This window comes from Phascolarctos cinereus, unplaced genomic scaffold (assembly GCF_003287225.1).
Source record: "Phascolarctos cinereus isolate Bilbo 61053 unplaced genomic scaffold, phaCin_HiC Scaffold_7;HRSCAF=346, whole genome shotgun sequence".
Lineage (NCBI taxonomy): Eukaryota > Metazoa > Chordata > Mammalia > Diprotodontia > Phascolarctidae > Phascolarctos > Phascolarctos cinereus.
In genome coordinates this window covers 39,848,299-39,867,233 of record NW_027556180.1, presented here as the reverse complement: position 1 = coordinate 39,867,233, position 18,935 = coordinate 39,848,299, and the positions used below count along the sequence as shown (strand labels likewise).

At 41.2% G+C, this 18,935-nt stretch overlaps 1 protein-coding gene across 3 annotated transcripts in view; it reads left to right on the top strand.

Annotated features, from left to right (window-relative positions):
* Positions 1-18,935, top strand: part of ZMAT3 (zinc finger matrin-type 3) — a 41,331-nt gene that overhangs the window by 6,223 nt on the left and 16,173 nt on the right. For 2 of the 3 annotated variants that reach the window (XM_020980671.2, XM_020980660.2), the window contains exon 3: positions 14,778-14,897. The exons of the other annotated variant lie outside the window; for it this stretch is intronic. In XM_020980671.2, the coding sequence (XP_020836330.1) occupies positions 14,778-14,897 (120 nt within the window). The remainder of the gene's footprint in view (positions 1-14,777; positions 14,898-18,935) is intronic. 3 annotated transcript variants of the gene reach the window in all.

Below are 18,935 nucleotides of genomic sequence, written 5' to 3'. Positions count from 1 at the left end.
ACAATAATTCAGAATATGGTGAACAATGGGATCCTAGGGTTTAAATTTCTAGAGAGATACCCTATGCCTGTTTTATAGGAAGCTCTCCATCCCACATTCCCCTTCGTGAGCATAAGAAACTCCATTCTTTGTTGTAGACTGCTCTGAGTCACTCATTTGGGGATTTAAACCTGTGCTCCCAGGTAGGGCTGATATCTCACATTTGGTGTACAGAGTTTGATCCAGTCTGGCAGCTTTCAAAATCAGTAGCCTCTTTTTTTTAAAGGGGAAGTTTCAGGGACATATAGGTATTGTCTTTATCTAGTGATAGGAGTAGGATTAGAATAAGGGAAGAGTAAGATAAAAAGCTAATGGTAGCTGACACAAATTTGGCAAGCCCTAAATAATATTTATGAACTACAATGAAGGGAAAGGAGAGAAGAGAGAGCACTGGAAAATGTAGGTCCCACCCCTAACTTTCATTAGGGCTGTCTTGATTTCATTTCTCACATTGTGCATCAGCTACTCCTGATTTTTCAAAAAGTAAACTTGCTTTGTGCCAGCCACTGTGCTCAACATTGGGTATATAAGGAAAGGCAAAAAAACATGATGCCCATCCTCAAGGAAGTCACATTCTCACAGGGAAGGCAACATGCAAACAACTCTGTACGTAGAAGATATCTCCAACCTTTTCCATCTATTTAGAGTAGCAGGTGCAAAGGGCAGTTTTTGAGGTGTGTTGGGTGGGATATTTGAGAGGCAATGTGGTGTTGGGGGTAGAGTACTAGACTTGGAGTAAGGCAGACTTGGGTTTATGTCCCACCTCAGACACTTAACTAGATTTTGACTATGTTGCTGACCATATCACTACTCTGAGCCTCAGTTTTTTTCATTAGTAAAAATGAAGACTATAGGATTGTAGATTTAGACCTGGAAGGTTCTCTAGGTCAACTGGCTAATTTTATAGATAAAGAAACTGAGGCCCGTAGAGTGACTTGCCCAGAGTTAGACATTTACTAAGTGTCTGAATCAGGATCTGGACTTTGATCTTCCTGATTTCAAGTCAAGCACTCTATGTGTTCCCTACTGCCTCCTATTATTTAGATATCAAAGGCCTTTCAGAGTTTCTGAAAACCCAATTTTATACTTACTCAAGGCAGACTTGGAATAGTTTATAGAGAGCTGACTTTGAAGCTAGTCCTGCCTCTGGCATAGGCACTGTGTGACTCAGTAAGTCACTGAACATGATCTAGGGTACTCTCCATGACTAAACAGTGCAGAGAAGATGCCAACCTTCATGGGGAGAAGAAGTTTCTTCACTTGGCAAAATCACGAGCCCAATTCTTACTCTCATGCTTTTGGCTTCACCATTGTCCCCTTGAATCTTTAATCTTCATATCTTAGATTTAGAACTTGAAGGGACCTTCAAGATTATCTAATCCATTCTTTCTAACTGGAAGGATGAGGAAACTGAGGCCTGGAAAAGTGAAATGTCTAGGTTAAGGTCACCCGGATAATGAGTGATAGAGTCAGGATTTGAACCCCAATCCTTCCCCCATGTGCCACACTTCCCATTGCTTTGACTCTATTGGTTCCTACAAATGCTCCCTTCAAATTGAATCAGTTTCCCTCAATTCTTTAAAAAAGAAAAGACAACAACTGAAAAACTTCTCCATCCAAGCTATCATTTTCTTCCTGTGGTTTCTTTTCGAGCCAAATATCTAGAATCTGTCTTCCTGGCTTTCTCTTGCTTATATCCCTCACTTCTCAGTCCCTTGAAGTATGCCTTCTGTTCTGCGGTGATGGTTTTTCTCCTCCTTGATTTTCTCTCTCTGCTTCCTTGGCCTCCGCAATACTGGGCTCCCAGAATTCCCTTGGCTCTCTCACTTTTCCTCTGTCTCCTCCTACTTCTTTCAATGAATCGGATGCTTCGGCATTTCCTGCTCCCCAGGCGTTCTCCAAATTGCTTCCTTTGGCCTTCATTACTCCCTGCACACTTTTGATAATCTCATCTGCTCCCAGGCCTTAAATGGTTACCTTTGTGCAAGTACCTCCAGTCCTTAATGGACTGTCCTGGAGTGGAGGAATCAGCTTTGTTCTGTGCTTGAGGACAGAACTTGGAACAGTGGTTACAGGTTTTAGATTTGGACTTTGATTTAAGGGAAAACCTTTCTTTCTACTTGGGATGGGCTGTCTTGGGAGGTAGTGGGTTCCTGCTCCCTGGAGAGCTTAAGACCCAGGCTGAATGGTGACTTCTTAGAAATATAGCAGAGGGGATTCTTGGTCAGGGGTGGCTTCGATTAGATGGATCATAGATTGAGCTGGAAGGAGCCTGGAGATCCTTGAGTCTAATGCCTTCCCTTTCCAGATGAGGAAACTCATGTATACAGATTGTGCTCATACATCGCTTAAGTGACTTGCCCAGAGTCCCAGAGTGCATAAGTATCTTTTGGAACAGTTTGAACCCAGGTCATCCTAGCTTTATAGCACTGTATCTCTAGGCCTTTGAGGTTCCTTCTAATTTTGAGGTTGAGTGATTCTCAAATCTGTATCTCTAGTTCTAACCTCTCTTCCAGGTCCTTGGCCTGAATTCCTGTCTGTCTGCTGGATATCTTCACCAGGATGTGCCACCAGTACTTCAAACATGACCTCTCCCTTAAAACTGTTCTTCTTGACTTGCCAAATTCTATTAACTTTATTTTCCCAGGCTCAAAACCTTGGAGCCCTTTGCCCCTTCTACTCCTTTTTCTTTGCTCTTGACAAGTGTTCATTGCTATGTCCTATAGCTTTTTGACTTCTGGAAGGTCTCTCAAATCTGTCATCTACTTTTCACCCCCCATGATCATGTCAGTCCTTATGGCTTGTGTCTAGACTATTTCAACATCTGCCCAATTGATCTCCCAGCTTTCATCTTTTCTCCTTAGGGTAGCCTACACACCAGCTGGATTAATCTTTTTTGGACCATTAGTATTGTGATCATAGTACCCTCCCATCTCAACCTTTGGTGGCTGTGCACTGCCTCCAAAGCAACTCTAAATCCTCTCCCTGACATTCAAGGCTTTCCATGATATGAGTCTTATTTATCATTTTCTAGCCAAATTGAGACAATCAGGAAAATTAGAGATGGAAGGGACTTTGGTGAGCATCTAGCCCAGCCCATTCATTTTATAGATGAGAAAACTGAGGCCAAGAGAAGGGAATTGAGTTGGCTAGACTTAAGTAACAGAGTCAGGATTCAAACCCAGGTTATCTGATCCAGAGCCTGTGCTCTTTCCTAGGTAACCTGCTGACTCCAGAAGGGAGTTTCAGACAACATGCTCTAAGAGTTTAGGGGATGGAGAACTTGCCTCCAGTTTTCCAATTCTTTGCTTTTTTTAGATTTTTTTTTTTAGGCAATTGGGTTTAAGTGACTTGCCCATGGTCACACAGCTAGTAAGTGTGAAGTGTTTGGTCTGAGGCCAGATTTGAACTCAGGTCCTCCTGACTTCAGGGCCAGTGCTCTATCCACTGCCACTTAGCTGCCCCACCAATGCTTTGCTTTTAAGACTCACAAAGTTCTTTCCAATTATCCATGGAGAGTACTCTCAAATCTACATGTCTAATCCCATGTCTCCAATTGCCTACTGGACATCTCTTCGTGGAAGTTTAACAGGTGTCTTAAATTCATGTCCAAGCCAGAATTCTTTCTCTTCCTTTTTCAACTCGCCCTTTATTCTGATTTCCCTCTTCCTGTCCAGGGCAACCCCATCCTACTTTTCCCTCTACCCTCCCACCCAAGATACTGCTGAGTTCTACTTCTCTAGCGTCTATCCCCTTCTCTGCAGGAATACCCCAGCCACCCTAAGTCAGGCCCTCATCACCTCCCATCAAGCCCATTGGAATAGCTGCCTGCCTAATCTATTCTCTATGCCTGGCCACCTCAAATTTGTCAAACGCATAGCTGCCAAAATGATATTTCCAAAGCATAGTTTGGAGCATGTCACTCCTTTGCTCAAGAAGTTTCAGTGGCTTCCTCTCACTTTAGGATAAAATGCAATCTCTTCTACTGGGCATTTAAAGTCCTTCACCATTTGATTTCAACCTGTCTTTCTAAGTGGGGTGTACATCACATCCCATTGTGCATGTTGCTGTTGAACTGGTCCACTTGCTCTTCCTAGTCCAGGACAATCTGTCCCTCCCCTCTGCCTTTACACAGGCTCTCCCCACCTCCCTGGAGTTCCCCTTTCTCCTTCCTCCTCCTAGAATCTTTAGAGCCGTTCAAGGCTTGCCTCAAATGCCACTTCCTCCAGGAAGCCTTTTCTGATTTCGCCAGTTGTTAATGCTACCAGTCCTCCTGAAGTTAGTTCATATTTACCTCTCCATGTGGGTGTTTTTTCCTCCAGTAGAATAAGAGCTCTTTGGGGTCAGAGCAAGGACTATTTTTGTCTTTGCTTTCCTGGTGTCTTGCCCATAGTTGGCTTAATAAATGTTGGATGAATGGAATTTACACCTAGGATGCCTCCCTTGCCTCCATCTCCACCTACTGAAATTTTATCCATCCTTTAAAGCTCAGCTCAAATGCGACTATCTTTGGCTGGCACTTCTCATTGTTTCTATTCCCTATCCCTTCTCCTTCCCTGAAGTTGAAATGATCTCTCATTTCTTTGGGTTCTCATAGCATAATGTTTGTATCTCCCTTATGGAGGTGTTATTGTGCCTTGGAGGCAGAGGACCTTGGTTTGAATTAACTTTGGGTAATTACCTCCTCTCTGTGAGCCTCAGTTTCCCCATTTGAAAAATGAGGTTGGATTAGATGGTCCCTAATGTCACTTCTAGTTCTAAGTCTCTGATTCTTGCATCCTGCTTATCTCATACTACTGGTTATTATATGTATGGGTCATATCACCCTGAAGCCAGTGAGGTGTACTGGGAAGCATATTAGACTTGGAGCCAGTGTTTCTGCATTCAGATCCTAGCTCTATCATTTACTACCTATGTGACCTTGGACAAGGGCTTGATTTTCCTCTTCTAAATAAAATAAGAAGGTTGGACAAGGTTACCTTTGAGTTCCCATAAGCTCTAGAGCTCCCATGATCCTCTGACCCTTGGGGGCCAGGGGCTTCACTGACATTGACCCCAGTGCTTAGTATGTAGTAGGTGCTCAGGAAACTTGTGAACTTTTTTTTTTTAAGCATTCAAAAGCCAGATCAATTGTCTCTTATTTGTTGCCTTGAAAGTGAAACTTGAAACTTGAAAGTGAAATCTTTAGGTGGTGGACTTGGGGAGCAGTGACAAGTCATTGGAATGCTTTCCCATTCCAGCTCAGTATGCTGAGATGACACATGTAAAACTCAAGGCTTCCTCTGTCAGGAGTCCACAGGAGCCAAATGAAGGAGCAGCGCCATCCCTCATAGCCTTACTCATAGCTCTTAGCAACTGCCTTGAAATAACTAAACCCAGGGAAAGATATTTGGGGCCAGTGTTGGCTTTAGATAATTTGGTTTGTCAAAAGCTGAGAGCTAGCAAAGGGTATAAAGGATATTATGAGTAAAAGAACAGAAGCAGGAAACTAAGGCCCATGTATAGACATAGGAAATAGGCAAGTCTGTGTGTAGCTTTGTGGTTTTATTTTTTTGGGGTGGTGGTGGTAGTTGAGTTGAGTTGAGATTTTCTGGGTTTAGGGAAAATAAGCCAATCTTTGTTTTTTCTATTTTAAATCTTTGAACATTTAGGCTTAAAAAATTCTGAATTTAACAAACTCTAAACAAAATAGCCACTTTTCATATACTAACCCTTGTTTTTTGAAAACCAGATAGCCTTATGGTGGAATTGGGAGAAGTCAGAAGCCTGCTTATTGTGTACTTTGTAGTTAGTATGCTTTCTATCCAGATTGTTGAGTGGATAAAATCATAGTTTTGGCCCCCAAAGAAGGGGATCCTAGGTCTGAGTGTGTTCACTCCTGAATATATAGAGGATTGTGGCAAGATGGATAGAGCACTGATGTTGGCCTCTGGGGACCCGAGTTTGAATCCCATCTTGTCACTTACCATTTATGTGACCTAAATAGTGCAGTGACCTCTATGAATATGATCCTACACATGTCTAATTTATAGCTTTATCCAATGACTTGCTGGTGGTTACCTAGCTAGTATGTGCCAGAGGAAGGACTTGAACCCATGGCTTCCTGCCTCCCAGGCTGACCCTTTAGTTACTATATCACTCATCCTCTTGGCTGTAGGGTCAGGCAGTGGTGTCCTACACAACCTTCAAATAGTAACAGGGGCCACCAAAATATACATAAGAATCCCTGTGCTCTGCATATTGACTCGGAGAAAATATATTGATATCTATGGTTTATTGTATTTTTATTTATTTCACTAAATAGTTATCATTTACATTTTATTCTGGATCAGGCCACACTTGGGAGTGTTGCACATCAGAATGGCTCCCGGGCTTTGTGTTTGACACCTCTGGTGAAAGGTACATGAAAGAGGGCAGAAGGAGGTCAGGTTAGGAAGGGAGGCTGAATCCCTTCTGTGTTAATGGGAAGCCACTAGTCATCACGCCTCTCAAATAGTCAAAAAAGTATTGATTAGGCACTTACCGCTTATCAGTCATTGTCATAGGTGATGGGGATACAAGACCAAAAATTAAACAGTCCCTGTCTTCAAGGAGTTTATATTCTATATCTGCAACAAGAAAACTAATATGGTTGGGGCATCGTATAGTTTGAAGTGGAAATGACTAAAGGCAAGGTGACCAGGTAGGCAGCTATTGAAATGGTCCAGATGAGAGGTATTAAGGGCCTAAATGAGCACAGGGTTATTGAGAGTCTCTGGTCTCCTAAAAGTCAAACAGGAAGGCAGGAGCATTTGCATGTACACATGTGGTACATAAGACTTTCATTGAAGGTCTTCCAGGAGAGGTGGGATGACCCATTGGGTATGTCGTAGTTGAACTTTGTTTACTTGGTATGAGTTGGACTAGATGACCATTCAGGTCCTCTATGACTCTAAAATTCTATGATTTTTTTTTTGTCTACCTTTGAAAGAAACTTTGAAAGTAATTTGATTTTATAGGATAAAACTTAGGTTGCTTTATACATGTTTTAATAATAACAATTGGTATTTCATATAGTGCTTTAAGAGTAACCAAGCATTTTACATCTGTTACCTTATTTGAGTCTCACAATATAGATAGCTACTACAGATATCATCATCCTCATTTTACCAGTAAGAAAAGTGAAGTTCAGAGATTAAGTGATTTGCCCTGAGTCACACAGCGAATAGGTGTCGGAGGTGGAATTTAAATCCTGGTCTTTCTGACTCCAGGTCCTGAATTCTTTCCAGCTATCTTTACTTGCCAAGATGCTTTTGTAGCTGTAGATTTAGTTTTTCATAAATAGTTTGGACAGACAATAATGGAAGCTGCTGGTCATGCATGGGGGAATTCAGTATACCTCATACACCGTGGTGTTGAGCAGTGAGCCTGAAACAGACAGCAATGAAAATGAGCCCTAGTTCAGATTTTCCCCCTGATTTATTGTGCTTTAGAGCATTTTGATTGTGTGTCTGCTGTTCAATGAGCACTAAAATTGGCTGGTGATCGGATTAATGATAGCACTGGTCCCTAGCTACTTCAAGTCTGATATAATTAGTTAATTAAATTTGGAGAAGAAAAAAAACAAACAGGAAGCAAATTATTGGGTAAATGTCTCGATAATCAGGCTGTTCTTTAGTATTTCTAAATTAGAAAGTGACAGGAGTAGGTCAGCGTGTTCTAGGGAAGCAATGGAGAGACTGGTACCATGGACAGAGCCCTAGATTTGTAGTCATAATATCTAGTTTTGACCTTGGGCAAGTCACTTAACCTCTATGTGCCTCAATTGTCTCATCTGTAAAATAAAGGTGTTGGAGTAGGTGATCTCCAAGGTTGCTTCCAGTTCTAGCTCTATAATGTTACCTTTACTTGTAGGAGTTGTAGGCACAAGGAGAGTAATTGAAATTAGTAACAACAAGAATAACAACATTAACAATACTTGCTGATATTTATATAGAGTAGGAGTTCTTAACCTGGGGTTCATGGGTCCCTAAGGGGTCTGTGGTAGATTTCAGGGAGTCTCTGAGCTTGGATGGGAAAAGATTACAACTTTATTTACATTAACATATGGCTGACATTTGAGTGTTTGTTTCAATTAGGAGTATAGGCTTTTTTTTTCTTTCTGAGAAGGGGTCCTTGGGCTTCCCCAAATTACCAAAGGGGCCATGACACAAAAACACGTTAGCCTCTCTGACCCAGAGCCTTATGTTTCACCAAATACTTGACATGTGTGGCTGTATTTGATCCCCAAGATAGCACTGCAAAATAGGTATTATAGGTGCCATCTTGATTTTACAGATGAGGAAACAGGGTCAGGGATATAAAGGCTTTAGAGGGTCAGGAAGATAAAGGCTTTTGTGTGGCCTCCAGATAATGGTTCAAGGTCTGCTGACCACAGAGTCACAGGCAGAATGATGAGAGGGTTGAGGAAAAAGATAGGACTGGGTTGGAGTTACTGGAGTAAGAAATATGAAGGAAACCAGAGCTGTAGACTAATAAAATAGAACCAAAGCACAGAGAACATCTGGAACAGCTGGTAGAGATAATAGCTCACATTTATGTGGTGCTTTGAGTTTGGAAAAGTCATTTTTTATTGTCTCAGTTGATGTCTCAACAACTCTGTGAAGTAGGTGCTATTATTATTCCCATTTTATAAATGAGAAAACTGAGGTTCAGAGTATTAGGTGACTTGTCCATGTGAATGTAGACAAGTATATGAAACCAGATTTGATTTTGGGTCTCGCTGATTCTAAGTCAAGTATTCATATCTGCTATTCCCTGCTGCCTCCTATTCTCCAGATAGAAAAAGTCTTTCAGAAGTTCTGGAAAGCCAATTTTATACAATTTTATACCATTTTCTATGGGGCAGGCCACCTGATTTTGTTCTTTGTCATATGCAAATTAGGTGGAAAGGCTGGGGATTTTATTGGCTTGAGAGATCTCCTAGCGTGGGAATTCTTTCCACCATTTCAAATTGCAGTCCCTCTGTGACATAGTCGGGAATTGTGAGTTAATGTAAGAAGCAGGATGTGACCTCAAGTTTTCCTGACTCCAAGCCCAGCACCCTTCTTTATGGGATGTTATTAAAAATCTATCCTTTATCTTTTCCCAGTAGGACAGAAGAGCTTACTTTCTGTGGCTTGTTATGGAATTTTTCTTTCGAAGGGGTCTAGACCTATGATTTCATTGGCCTAGGAGACTCCTTCTATTGGAATAGAACAGCAACTTTTCTGTAACTTGTCATTTTAGGATCATAGATCTTGACCTGGAAGGGACCCCGGAGGTCATTGTGCTCCACTTTTATACTTTACAGAGAAGGAAATCAAGACCCAGGAGAATTGCATGGGCATGGAGAAATTAAGTGCCTTTCTTGGGGTCACAGGCAGTGTGGATCATAGGCTGCCTTGACCCCAGTTCTTTCTACCTCCCAAGGCAGGCCTTCCAGCTGCCACACTGTGTTGTAGTTTATAAAAAATTTAGTTGGCATCATATGTTAGTTTCAAGCTATGCACATATTTCCCAGGGTAATACCTTTTCCCTCAGAAATCTTAGCTCATTAATTCTAATGTAGAAATCACAAATTGTAGGTGTTTAATAAATGCACATAGTAGGCACTTAACTGATGTTTATTGATTGATTAATTAAAATGCTCATTTGCCTGGCAGGAAAGGAAAGCCCTTTGTCAAGTCTGAGCAGTGTCTTGCAGTATTTTAACATATATTTCCATAATCTGGAGCATTTAGTAAGCACTTCTGGAACATTTTCATGCTTCCTAGGATGGGCCAGATCTGGTGGCTGCTCTGGAGTTTGCATAAAGTTAGGAGCAGCTTTTACCTTGTTTCAGGGATTCTTGTACTGGTCAGCCAGCCCCCAAATGCTTCTAGGTGGTTTTATTTTTAAATGAGGTCATTTATATTTATAGCTACAAAATCATGGCTTTGGTTGTAACTTAATTTAAAAATCAAATCACTGGAGACAAACCATGCCTTCGTTTTTATTAGCATCTATCTGCAGGCAGCTGCTCCTTAGGGGCAAGCCTGGTGTGCTGTACGACAACACTGTCTTATCAGCAGAAATGTCCAGGGTGTAGAGAGAAGATGCTCTGAAGAGGGAATTTGAATCCAAATTAGGGGGAAAACCCCAAGAATCATGTTGAGAACCTTACATTTCTTCCCCCTTCCCACTTAATAGTATTTTAGTTTTTCCAATTACATGTAAAGATAGTTTTCAACATTCTCTTTATAAAATATTGAGTTCCAAATTTTTTTCTCTCTCCCTCCCCCAAGAAGGCAAGCAGTCTGATATGAGCCTCACATTTCTGATACTGGATTACAGGTTTAGAGCTGGAATGACCTCAACAATCTCAGTTTAGCTCTCTCTCTTTTTTTAAACAGATAATGAAACAGAGGCCCAGAGATGTTAAGTAGTGTCATTATCACACAGCAACTAAGTGTCAGGCAGGATTTGATCCCAGGTCAATGAACAGTGCCATACTGATCATAGATTTAAGGTTGCAAAGGAATTTGAGGGGTCACCGAGTCCAATCTTCTAATTTTACAGACTATGAAACAGGTCCAGGGAAGGTGGAGTGACTTGTTCAAAGTTATACAACTAGTAAGTAGCTGGATTTGAATCCAAGCCTTATGACTCCAAAGCCAGCATTCTTGTCGTATTTGTTACTGACAAGAGCAAGTTGAGATATTGATATGCTGTCATTCATAGTAAGCTGGAGAGGACACAATTTCTTTTAAAGTATCTTCTCTGTTTTCTTAAATGTGGATTAATATTTATATTCAGTCATTTTAGTCGTGTCTGACTCTTCATGACCCTATTTAAGGTTTTCTTGGCAAAGATACTGGAGTGGTTTGCCATTTCCTTCTCCAGCTCATTTTACAGATGAGGAAACTGAGGCTTGCCCAGGGTAACACACCTAGTAAATGTCTGACTCCAGGCCTGACACTCTATCTACTGCACCACATATTAATATTTATGTTTGGTCATTAGGTAAGAACCCACCACTGCTGTTATCTGGTATTCAAGGGAAGGAAGAAAAGAAAAACCAGTATTCAGGGGAAAACAGCTTTAGAAGTAATGATATTTAATGTAGCAAGTGTCTATCAGAAGGCAGCTAAGTTCTATCTCTAGATTAAAAATTCTGCTTGAATATAAAATCAGGCTTTTGACATTTGCTTTTTAATACCAAATCACAAAAGTTTGGAAAACATGGGCTCTCTCTAATAGCCTTCTCCTAGGGCACCTGAGGTGGGCCACCTCTGATGTACCCAAACTTCACCCACTGCCATGGAAGCAAGGCAGGACCGGGGGGGTGTCCAGCAATGCTAAAAAGAAACAAACCAATCCCTTTAAAAAAAACAAACAAAACTGTAGTAGTCCTGCAGTGGAAGCAGGAGAGGTCAAAGTTCATATTTAGCACTGATTTTGCTTTTTGTCTGGGTTGTTGAATTGATAAAATCAGAGTTATAGTCACAGAGTGCTACTGTTGACCTCTGGGGGAGGGAAGGGCTCAAGGGCATGAGTTTGAATCCTGGCTCAGTCACCCATTACTTATGTGAACCTTGGCTAGTCACAGCATCTGTGTCTAAGTTTCCTGATTTAAAAGAATGTGAGCTCCTTAAAGTCAAGGACTGATTGGGGGCGGGGGGGGGGGAAGGGAAGGGTGGTGGAGAGGGAGAGAATGCTTATGTTCCATCCTTTATTAAGTGGTTGTAGGAGAAGTGCCTTGTAAACCTTAAAACACTCTAGAAATGTGAGATAATATGAGATCATTATACAGTGGAAAGACCATATTCCTGAAGTGCAAAGATTTGGTGGCTAAATCAAGTGCTAAAAAAATATTCTGTAGGGTTAACAACATCCCTTGCTGCTGCTGTTAATAGCTTGAAAGGTTACCACTCACTTGAGAGGCCTTATTCCATTGGATTCCAACAAAAAGCTGGGGAGGTAGATACTTGAAAAAAAATCCCCCCCCTTGGGATTTCATTGACAGTAGGGAACTCCTGGTGTAGAAACTCCCTTTGTCAGTGTTGAACTGTGATACGTTGGTAATTTAGTCCTAGAGGGATGTCTGCTAGGGCTGGAGAAGGCACAAACACAATCAGTATGTGACAGAACCAGATGTTTGTGACTTCAAGGCCAGCCCTCTATCCTTCTTAGGAGATAGATTTTTAGGGATTATCATCCCTATGCTGCCTCTTAGAGGGTAGATATTTTACAGAAGAGGAAAACAGGCTCAGAGATGTGAAGTGATTTGCTCAAGGTCACACAGCTGGTTAAATCCAAGAGAGTCTCAGTTCCTCAAGTGTTGGGATTTTTTCTTTTGTCTTTGTATTTCAATATGTATCACAGTTCCTGGTACGAAGTAAGAGTTTAATAAATGCTTGTGGAATGGATAAATGAAAGTGTCAGTGGTGGGATTTGAACCTAGGTTTCTCCTAATTCTCAAATCTAGCACTCTTCATTTTACACACTGTTGAAAAGAGTAAGCAAACAAACAACAAATAATAGGAAATTGCTAATTGAAGTGCTCCTCAAATAGAAGAAGTCAGTAGTGTTTAAGTCCTGCTGATAGTGGACTCCTTAATCTTGCTCCCCAGACTTTCAATCTAGACTGAAACCTCTTATTCATTCTTAGATTTTAATAATTTAAATAGCACGTTTGAGGCAATCCTGTATCCCCCTTTGTTTTTTCACCTTGCATTATCTGAAACAATTAAAAAAAATCTCTCTCAGGCTTCTCTCTTCTCCTTCACACTGCTTTGTATCCTTTCTTACGCTAACCATTGGTGCATGTGTTAGAGGAACACTGACAGAGTGGGATGATAGTGTAAGCAAAACACAGTCTAGAAGTCAGATGGCTTTATCCTCTGGCCAAATATCAATTACTTTGGATTATCTGGCCCAATAACAGCATGCTACATTGTATAGAGCAGTTGATTTGGAGTTGCAGGACCTAAGGACAGATCCCCACCCCTATGTAACCGTCCTTTCTTGTCTCTGGGCCTCAGTTCCCTCATCTGTAAAATGAGAACAGATGGCCTTCGGGAGCCTTTCAAGGTTACTCTGAAATCCTCTGAAACCACTAGAGAGAACTAGAGAGCATTTAGCTCCTATCCAGGCAGTAACTCCTAATCATAATCAAGTTAGAGAAAATACAGAGATCTTGGGGAAACCCAGTATATTTTCAGAGTTTTACAAATTTTATTTCTCCTGGTTTTGCTGGAACACCTCCTCTCTGGCATCTTTTCTGTTTTATCAGTGGTGCAGTAGATAGAGTGCTGGATCTGGAGTCAAGAAGACCTGAGTTAAAATTCAGCTTCAGACACTTTCTAGCTGGGTGACCTTGGGCTAGTCACTTAACCCTGTTTATCTCAGTTTCTTCATCTATAAAATGAGCTGGAGAAGGAAATGGAAAACTCCTCTAGTGTCTCTGCCAAGAAAACCCCAATTGAAGGCACAATGAGTAGAACACAACTGAAATGATTGAACAATGATAAGGAAAGTACTTGGCTACTTTTAGATTAGGAATTAACCAGTTGTCATGCTAGAATCTGTATGGAGTTCAGTGAGGTGACTTTTTTTGTGGGAGGGAGGGGGTAGTGCTGAAATTATGAAATATTTATAGATGAATTCAATGGGTACAAATCCCACTCCTGCTATTACCTATGTGACCTTGGGTAAGTCACTTCCCTTCTCTGAGACTCAGTTTCCTTATCTGTGAAATGAGGGTATTAGTTTAGATCAGGGATTATTAAAGTGGGGTTTTTTTTTGATAACTCTTGCAATATAATTGTCATCCTTTGCAATCTTATGTATTTTATTTATATTCAAAAATAAGCTTTTAAAAACATCTTTAGTTTTTTTCACATCACCATAATTTCCTCTATCTCTCCCCTCCAAGAGAGCTATCCCATATTACAAATAGTTTTTTTTAAAGAAAATAAAAAGAAAAAAAATCAACATAACTGATCAATACATTGAAAAAGACTGCAAATATGTGCAACCTACAATGTTTCTGCTGAAGGATGGGGTGGAGGCATCTTTTCATATCTGTTCCTTTGAGCCACGCTGCTTCTTTTTTTTTCTCTTTTTGGTGTGGTAATCAGGGTTAAGTGACTTGCCCAAGGTCACACAGCTAGTAAGTGTCAAATGTCAGAGGCTGGATCTGAACTCGGGTCTTCCCTACCCCAAGGCTAGAGCTCTATCCATTGCGCCACCTAGCTCCCCAGAGCCATGCTTATTCTTTTAAATTTTGAAACATTGACTTCTGTGGGGTTTTTTTTGGTTGTTTATTTCTATGTATTTTATTTTGTGCATATAAAACCATTGTTCTAAGGAGAGGCCCGCAGGCTTCACCAGACTGACTCTGCCAAGGGGTCTCTCATGCATAAGAGTTAAGGATCCTGGGACTAGATGATATCTAAAGTTCCTTCACTACATGAAATTACTTTGTATTTACTTTTTGTATATTTTGTATTTGTATATATTTTGTATTCCACTTATCTTGGTATACATTGTATCTCCCCAGATGAAAAAGTATTTGGGTTCATGGAGTACTTCACTTTTATCCTTTGTATCCAGCATAGCACCTGATGCATAATCTATGCTGGGTGAACAAATGAATGAATGTTGCTTAAAAAAAAATAGAATCACATGACTGAAAACTTTCCTGGTGACAATGACTTATGCCACTCTGTTTCTAGGGTAAAAATCATAGTAAGAAACTCCGGAATTACTATGCAGCGAGTTGCTGTCCACCCTCTACCAGAATGAGCCATGTAGTGGAGCCCGTCCCCCCTCCTGTTGTGACAGCTTCCCCCCAGGTAAGGTGGGAAGAGATGTTGGTCAGAAAGTTCTCACCTGTCTTAGAAACAAAATCTTCTTGTCTTACTCAATGAGGAACATTCTTGGCAGATGTTTTATGACAGATGGGAGCTAGAAGATTAATGGATAGTCTGGAATGAGAGCTGTTTAATTTTTTCCCCCAGACCCATTATTAGATAGGTCAAATGCTCCTGAAATGTAGTCCTGTCTCTTCCTCTTCATTCAAGGGCCTGGGTTTGATGGACACAAAGTTCTGCTAGCCATGATAGTGGAGATTTAACATTGAGTGTGACTCAGATGTGATGACAATATAGTTAATGGGAGTCTGTCTCTGTGTAATCTTCCATCTTCTAGGTTAAGTGAATCCAGTCTACCAGACTGAGAGGAAGGAATGATTTCTAGGCTATTCCTGAATGTGCAATCAGAGGACCTCATTCCATCACAAATAATCCCTTTTCCTGGCTACCTAGCAGGATGCCTGATTTAAGCTCTTTCTGGAATCCAGTATCAAGTGAAAAACTTGAACAAAAATACAAATTCATTTCTGAGCCAAAATTCAGAGATCTTTGAAGAATAGCTCAAGGGGTGTAAATCTGAGAATTGGACAAGACAGTAGGAATCTGTTCCTTCATGTGCCTTGGATTCATCATATAGACTGTTGGATAAAAACATCTATCAGACAATCAATCGATCTGAAATCATTTATTAAGTGCCTCCTTTGTGCTAGGTGCTGTGCCAGGATCTGGGGGGTACAAGACAGAGTGAAATAGCTCCTGTTTTTTTGGGGGGGGTGGAGGAAAAATTCTGTTTCCACTTCGATTTGTAGATTGTAAAGTAGAAATAAATACTAGCCACCTACACTATTTTTCTTTTCCTTCTTCCCTAAAATGAAACAGTACCTCCCGAACCAGCAACATTATGAACTGTTATAAAAATGAACTGCTAAATTTCATGAGTTTCTTAGGAAATATGAGAAACAGGCTGCAGAATCATGAGTCAAGAGAGGACCTTGAGTCAAGATGGCACCTTTAGAGGTTAGCTGGTTGAGTTAAATGATTTTCACCTTAGAGATGTCCCAAGTAGACAGTGGATTCCTCCAGAATGTCAGAGCAGGTGCTGCTGCTGCTTGCATGTTGTTTAGCTGACATAGGACACAGACTTATCCACTTGTCAGTTGGTATGGGGGGGGTTGCCTTTGGGGGATGGGTTGGACTAGTCACCACTGACATCCCTTTTAACTCGAATTCCATTCTTCTGTGAAGAACATGTCTCTATATTAAATGGCAATTACTCAAAATGTATCCAACATGGCTGAAGAGCAGTGGGCAGATCTGAATGGAACTGCCTTAGTATAGCTTTCCTGAAATAGTAAGAGGAAACGCCTGAGGTGCAGAAGGATCTCAGTAGAGTTTGTAAGGTTCTCCTAATTGATTTTATCCAACCTCAAACCATTCTTCCGAACTTGGCTAATTACACCATCATCCTCCAAGCCACCTAGATTGGAAACCATGGGACCATCTTTGTCTTCTCTGGCCCCCATAATGACCCCAGAATCATTACCAAGGCTTGTCAGTTTTCCAGAAACATATCAACAGCCCCTCCTTTCCTATCTCCACTGCCACCCCCCTGATTTGGGCCTCATTTCCTTGTACCTAGCTCATTCATGCTGGAGGAATGAGAGAAAGGAGCTCTTCCTGAATTCAAGATATGGCATGGTGCCACATGCTGAGCAAGCTACAGTCCCTCACATTTGGAATGGCCTTTTATAGTTTATACCTCTTTTGGTCCTGAGGTCACTTTGGCAGGTGTTTCCCATTTTACAGAGAAGGAAACTGAGGCTGAAATGTTCAAGTCACTTGACCAAGATCCCATCACTAAGTGGTGGTAGCAGGTTTGGAATAATAACTCTTCTTACTCTCACATCCAGGGCTTTGTTTGCTCTGCTCATACTTTATTTTATTTTTATTTTATTTTAATTTTAAAATTTTTTTTAATTTTTAGGCAATTGGGGTTAAGTGACTTGCCCAGGGTCACACAGCTAGTAAGTATTATGTGTTTGGTCTGAGACCGGATGTGAACTCGGTTCCTCCTGACTTCAGGGCCGGTGCTCTATCAACTGTGCCACCTAGCTGCCCCTGTTATGCTTATACTACAGCCTCCTCACCAGTTTCCCCATCTAGATTCCCTCAGTGCCGCCCCCTGCCCCTTTTCCCCAACCCAACCTCCACAATCCATCCTATTAGACAAATGCATTGTGATGGATCCCAGTTACCAGTGAATTGGATACTCATTTAACAAAGCAAGTTAACTCTCCCCTGCATCTTTGGATCTCGTGGTCTTGTCCATGTCCTAAGATCTTTTTTTTTCTTCTGTCTGCCCCTCTTTTTTTCCCCCCAACCCATCCCTCTCTCCTTTTTCTTGAGGGTACCAGTGTAACATTCAGGATATGTGCTGGTAGATTTTCATTCATACTCTCTGACTGGCCCAGGACCTTTTCTACTCATACATAGTTAATGGATTTGAAGCTGAAAGGAATCCTAGGGGTCATCTTATCCAACTTCCTCATTTTATGGATGAGGAAATGGAGGCCAGAGAAATAAAGGGTGTGTGTGTGTGTGTGTGTGTGTGTGTGTATGTATATGTATGGGTATGGGTATCACTGACATCATTAGCAAAGCTGATAATTGAACCCAGGTCTTCTCAAATAAGGAGCTTCTTATATATTTATTAAGATAGTAGACTATTCCAGAGTCAAGAATGATACCTAAGTTGTGAGTCTGGGAGACTGGTGGTACTTTAGATGGTAATAGGAGAGTAGGAAGAGGGGAGTTTTGAGTGGAGAAGATGAGTTCAGTTTTGGACATGTTGAGCTTAAGATGTCTATGGGATATCCAGTTTGAGTTGTCTAATAGGCAGTTGGAGATGCAGGACCAGAGGTTAGGAGAGAGGGTAAGGTTGGATAAATATATATGAGAATCATCTTCATAGAGATGAAAATTGAAACCATGGGAGCTGATGAAATCACCATGTGAAATAGTGGGAGAACAGAAGAAGGCCCAGGGCAGAGCCTTGTGGCATCCTCATGGTTAGTGGGCATGACCTTGATGAAGAACCCAGCAAAGGAGACTGAGAAGGAGCAGTCAGGCAGAAGGAGAGCCAGGAGAGAGCAGTGTCCTAATAAACTAGAGAAGAGAGAATCTCCCAATAAATCAACAGTGTCAAAGGCTACAGAGAGGTCAAGAAGGATAAGCATTGAGAAAAGCCCATTGGATGTGACAAGAGATCATTGGTAACTTTGGAGGGAGTAGTTTCAGCTGACTGATGTGAGAAGAAGCCAAGTTTAAGCAAAGTAAGAGAGAGAGGAAAGGAAATGGTTATGCATGGCCTTCTCAAACAGTTTAGCTACAAAATGAAGGTGAGAAGTAAGACCATAGGGTTTTTGGAGAATGAGAGAGACATGCACATGTTTGTAGGCAATAGGGAAGCATCCCTTAGGGAGAAATTGGTGATAAATGAGAGAATGGGGATGACAGAGGAGACAGTCTGCTGGAGAAAACAAAATGGAATGGGATCCCTTGAGCCTGTTAGAGGGATTTGCCTTGGAAAGAAAATAAGATGTACCTTACTTTTGGATTGTTCTTTTATAGGTTTCACCTCTTTTTGGTCCTCAGAAAGCCCTGAGGTCAGTTTGGCAAGTGTTTCCATTTTACAGAAGAGGAAATGGAGGCTGAAATGTTTAAGTCACTTGGCCAAGATAACATAGCTACTAATGATGGAGGCAGGACTGGAATAACTTCATTGAGACAGGATAGAGTGAAGAGAGTGGCAGAAGGCATCTGAGTGATGTGAGATGAAGAGGAGGGCAGAAGAGAGAGCTGTCAGTAAAAGGCCTCAATCTTTTCAGTGAAATGCAAATCATTGTCTGGATTTGAGTGGGTGGGAAAAGGGAGAGCCAAGGTAGGTTTGAAGAGGGATGAAAAGGTTTGGTAAAGCCAGCATAGTGAGTGACAGTGAATTGCCTAAGAAGATGAAGAAAT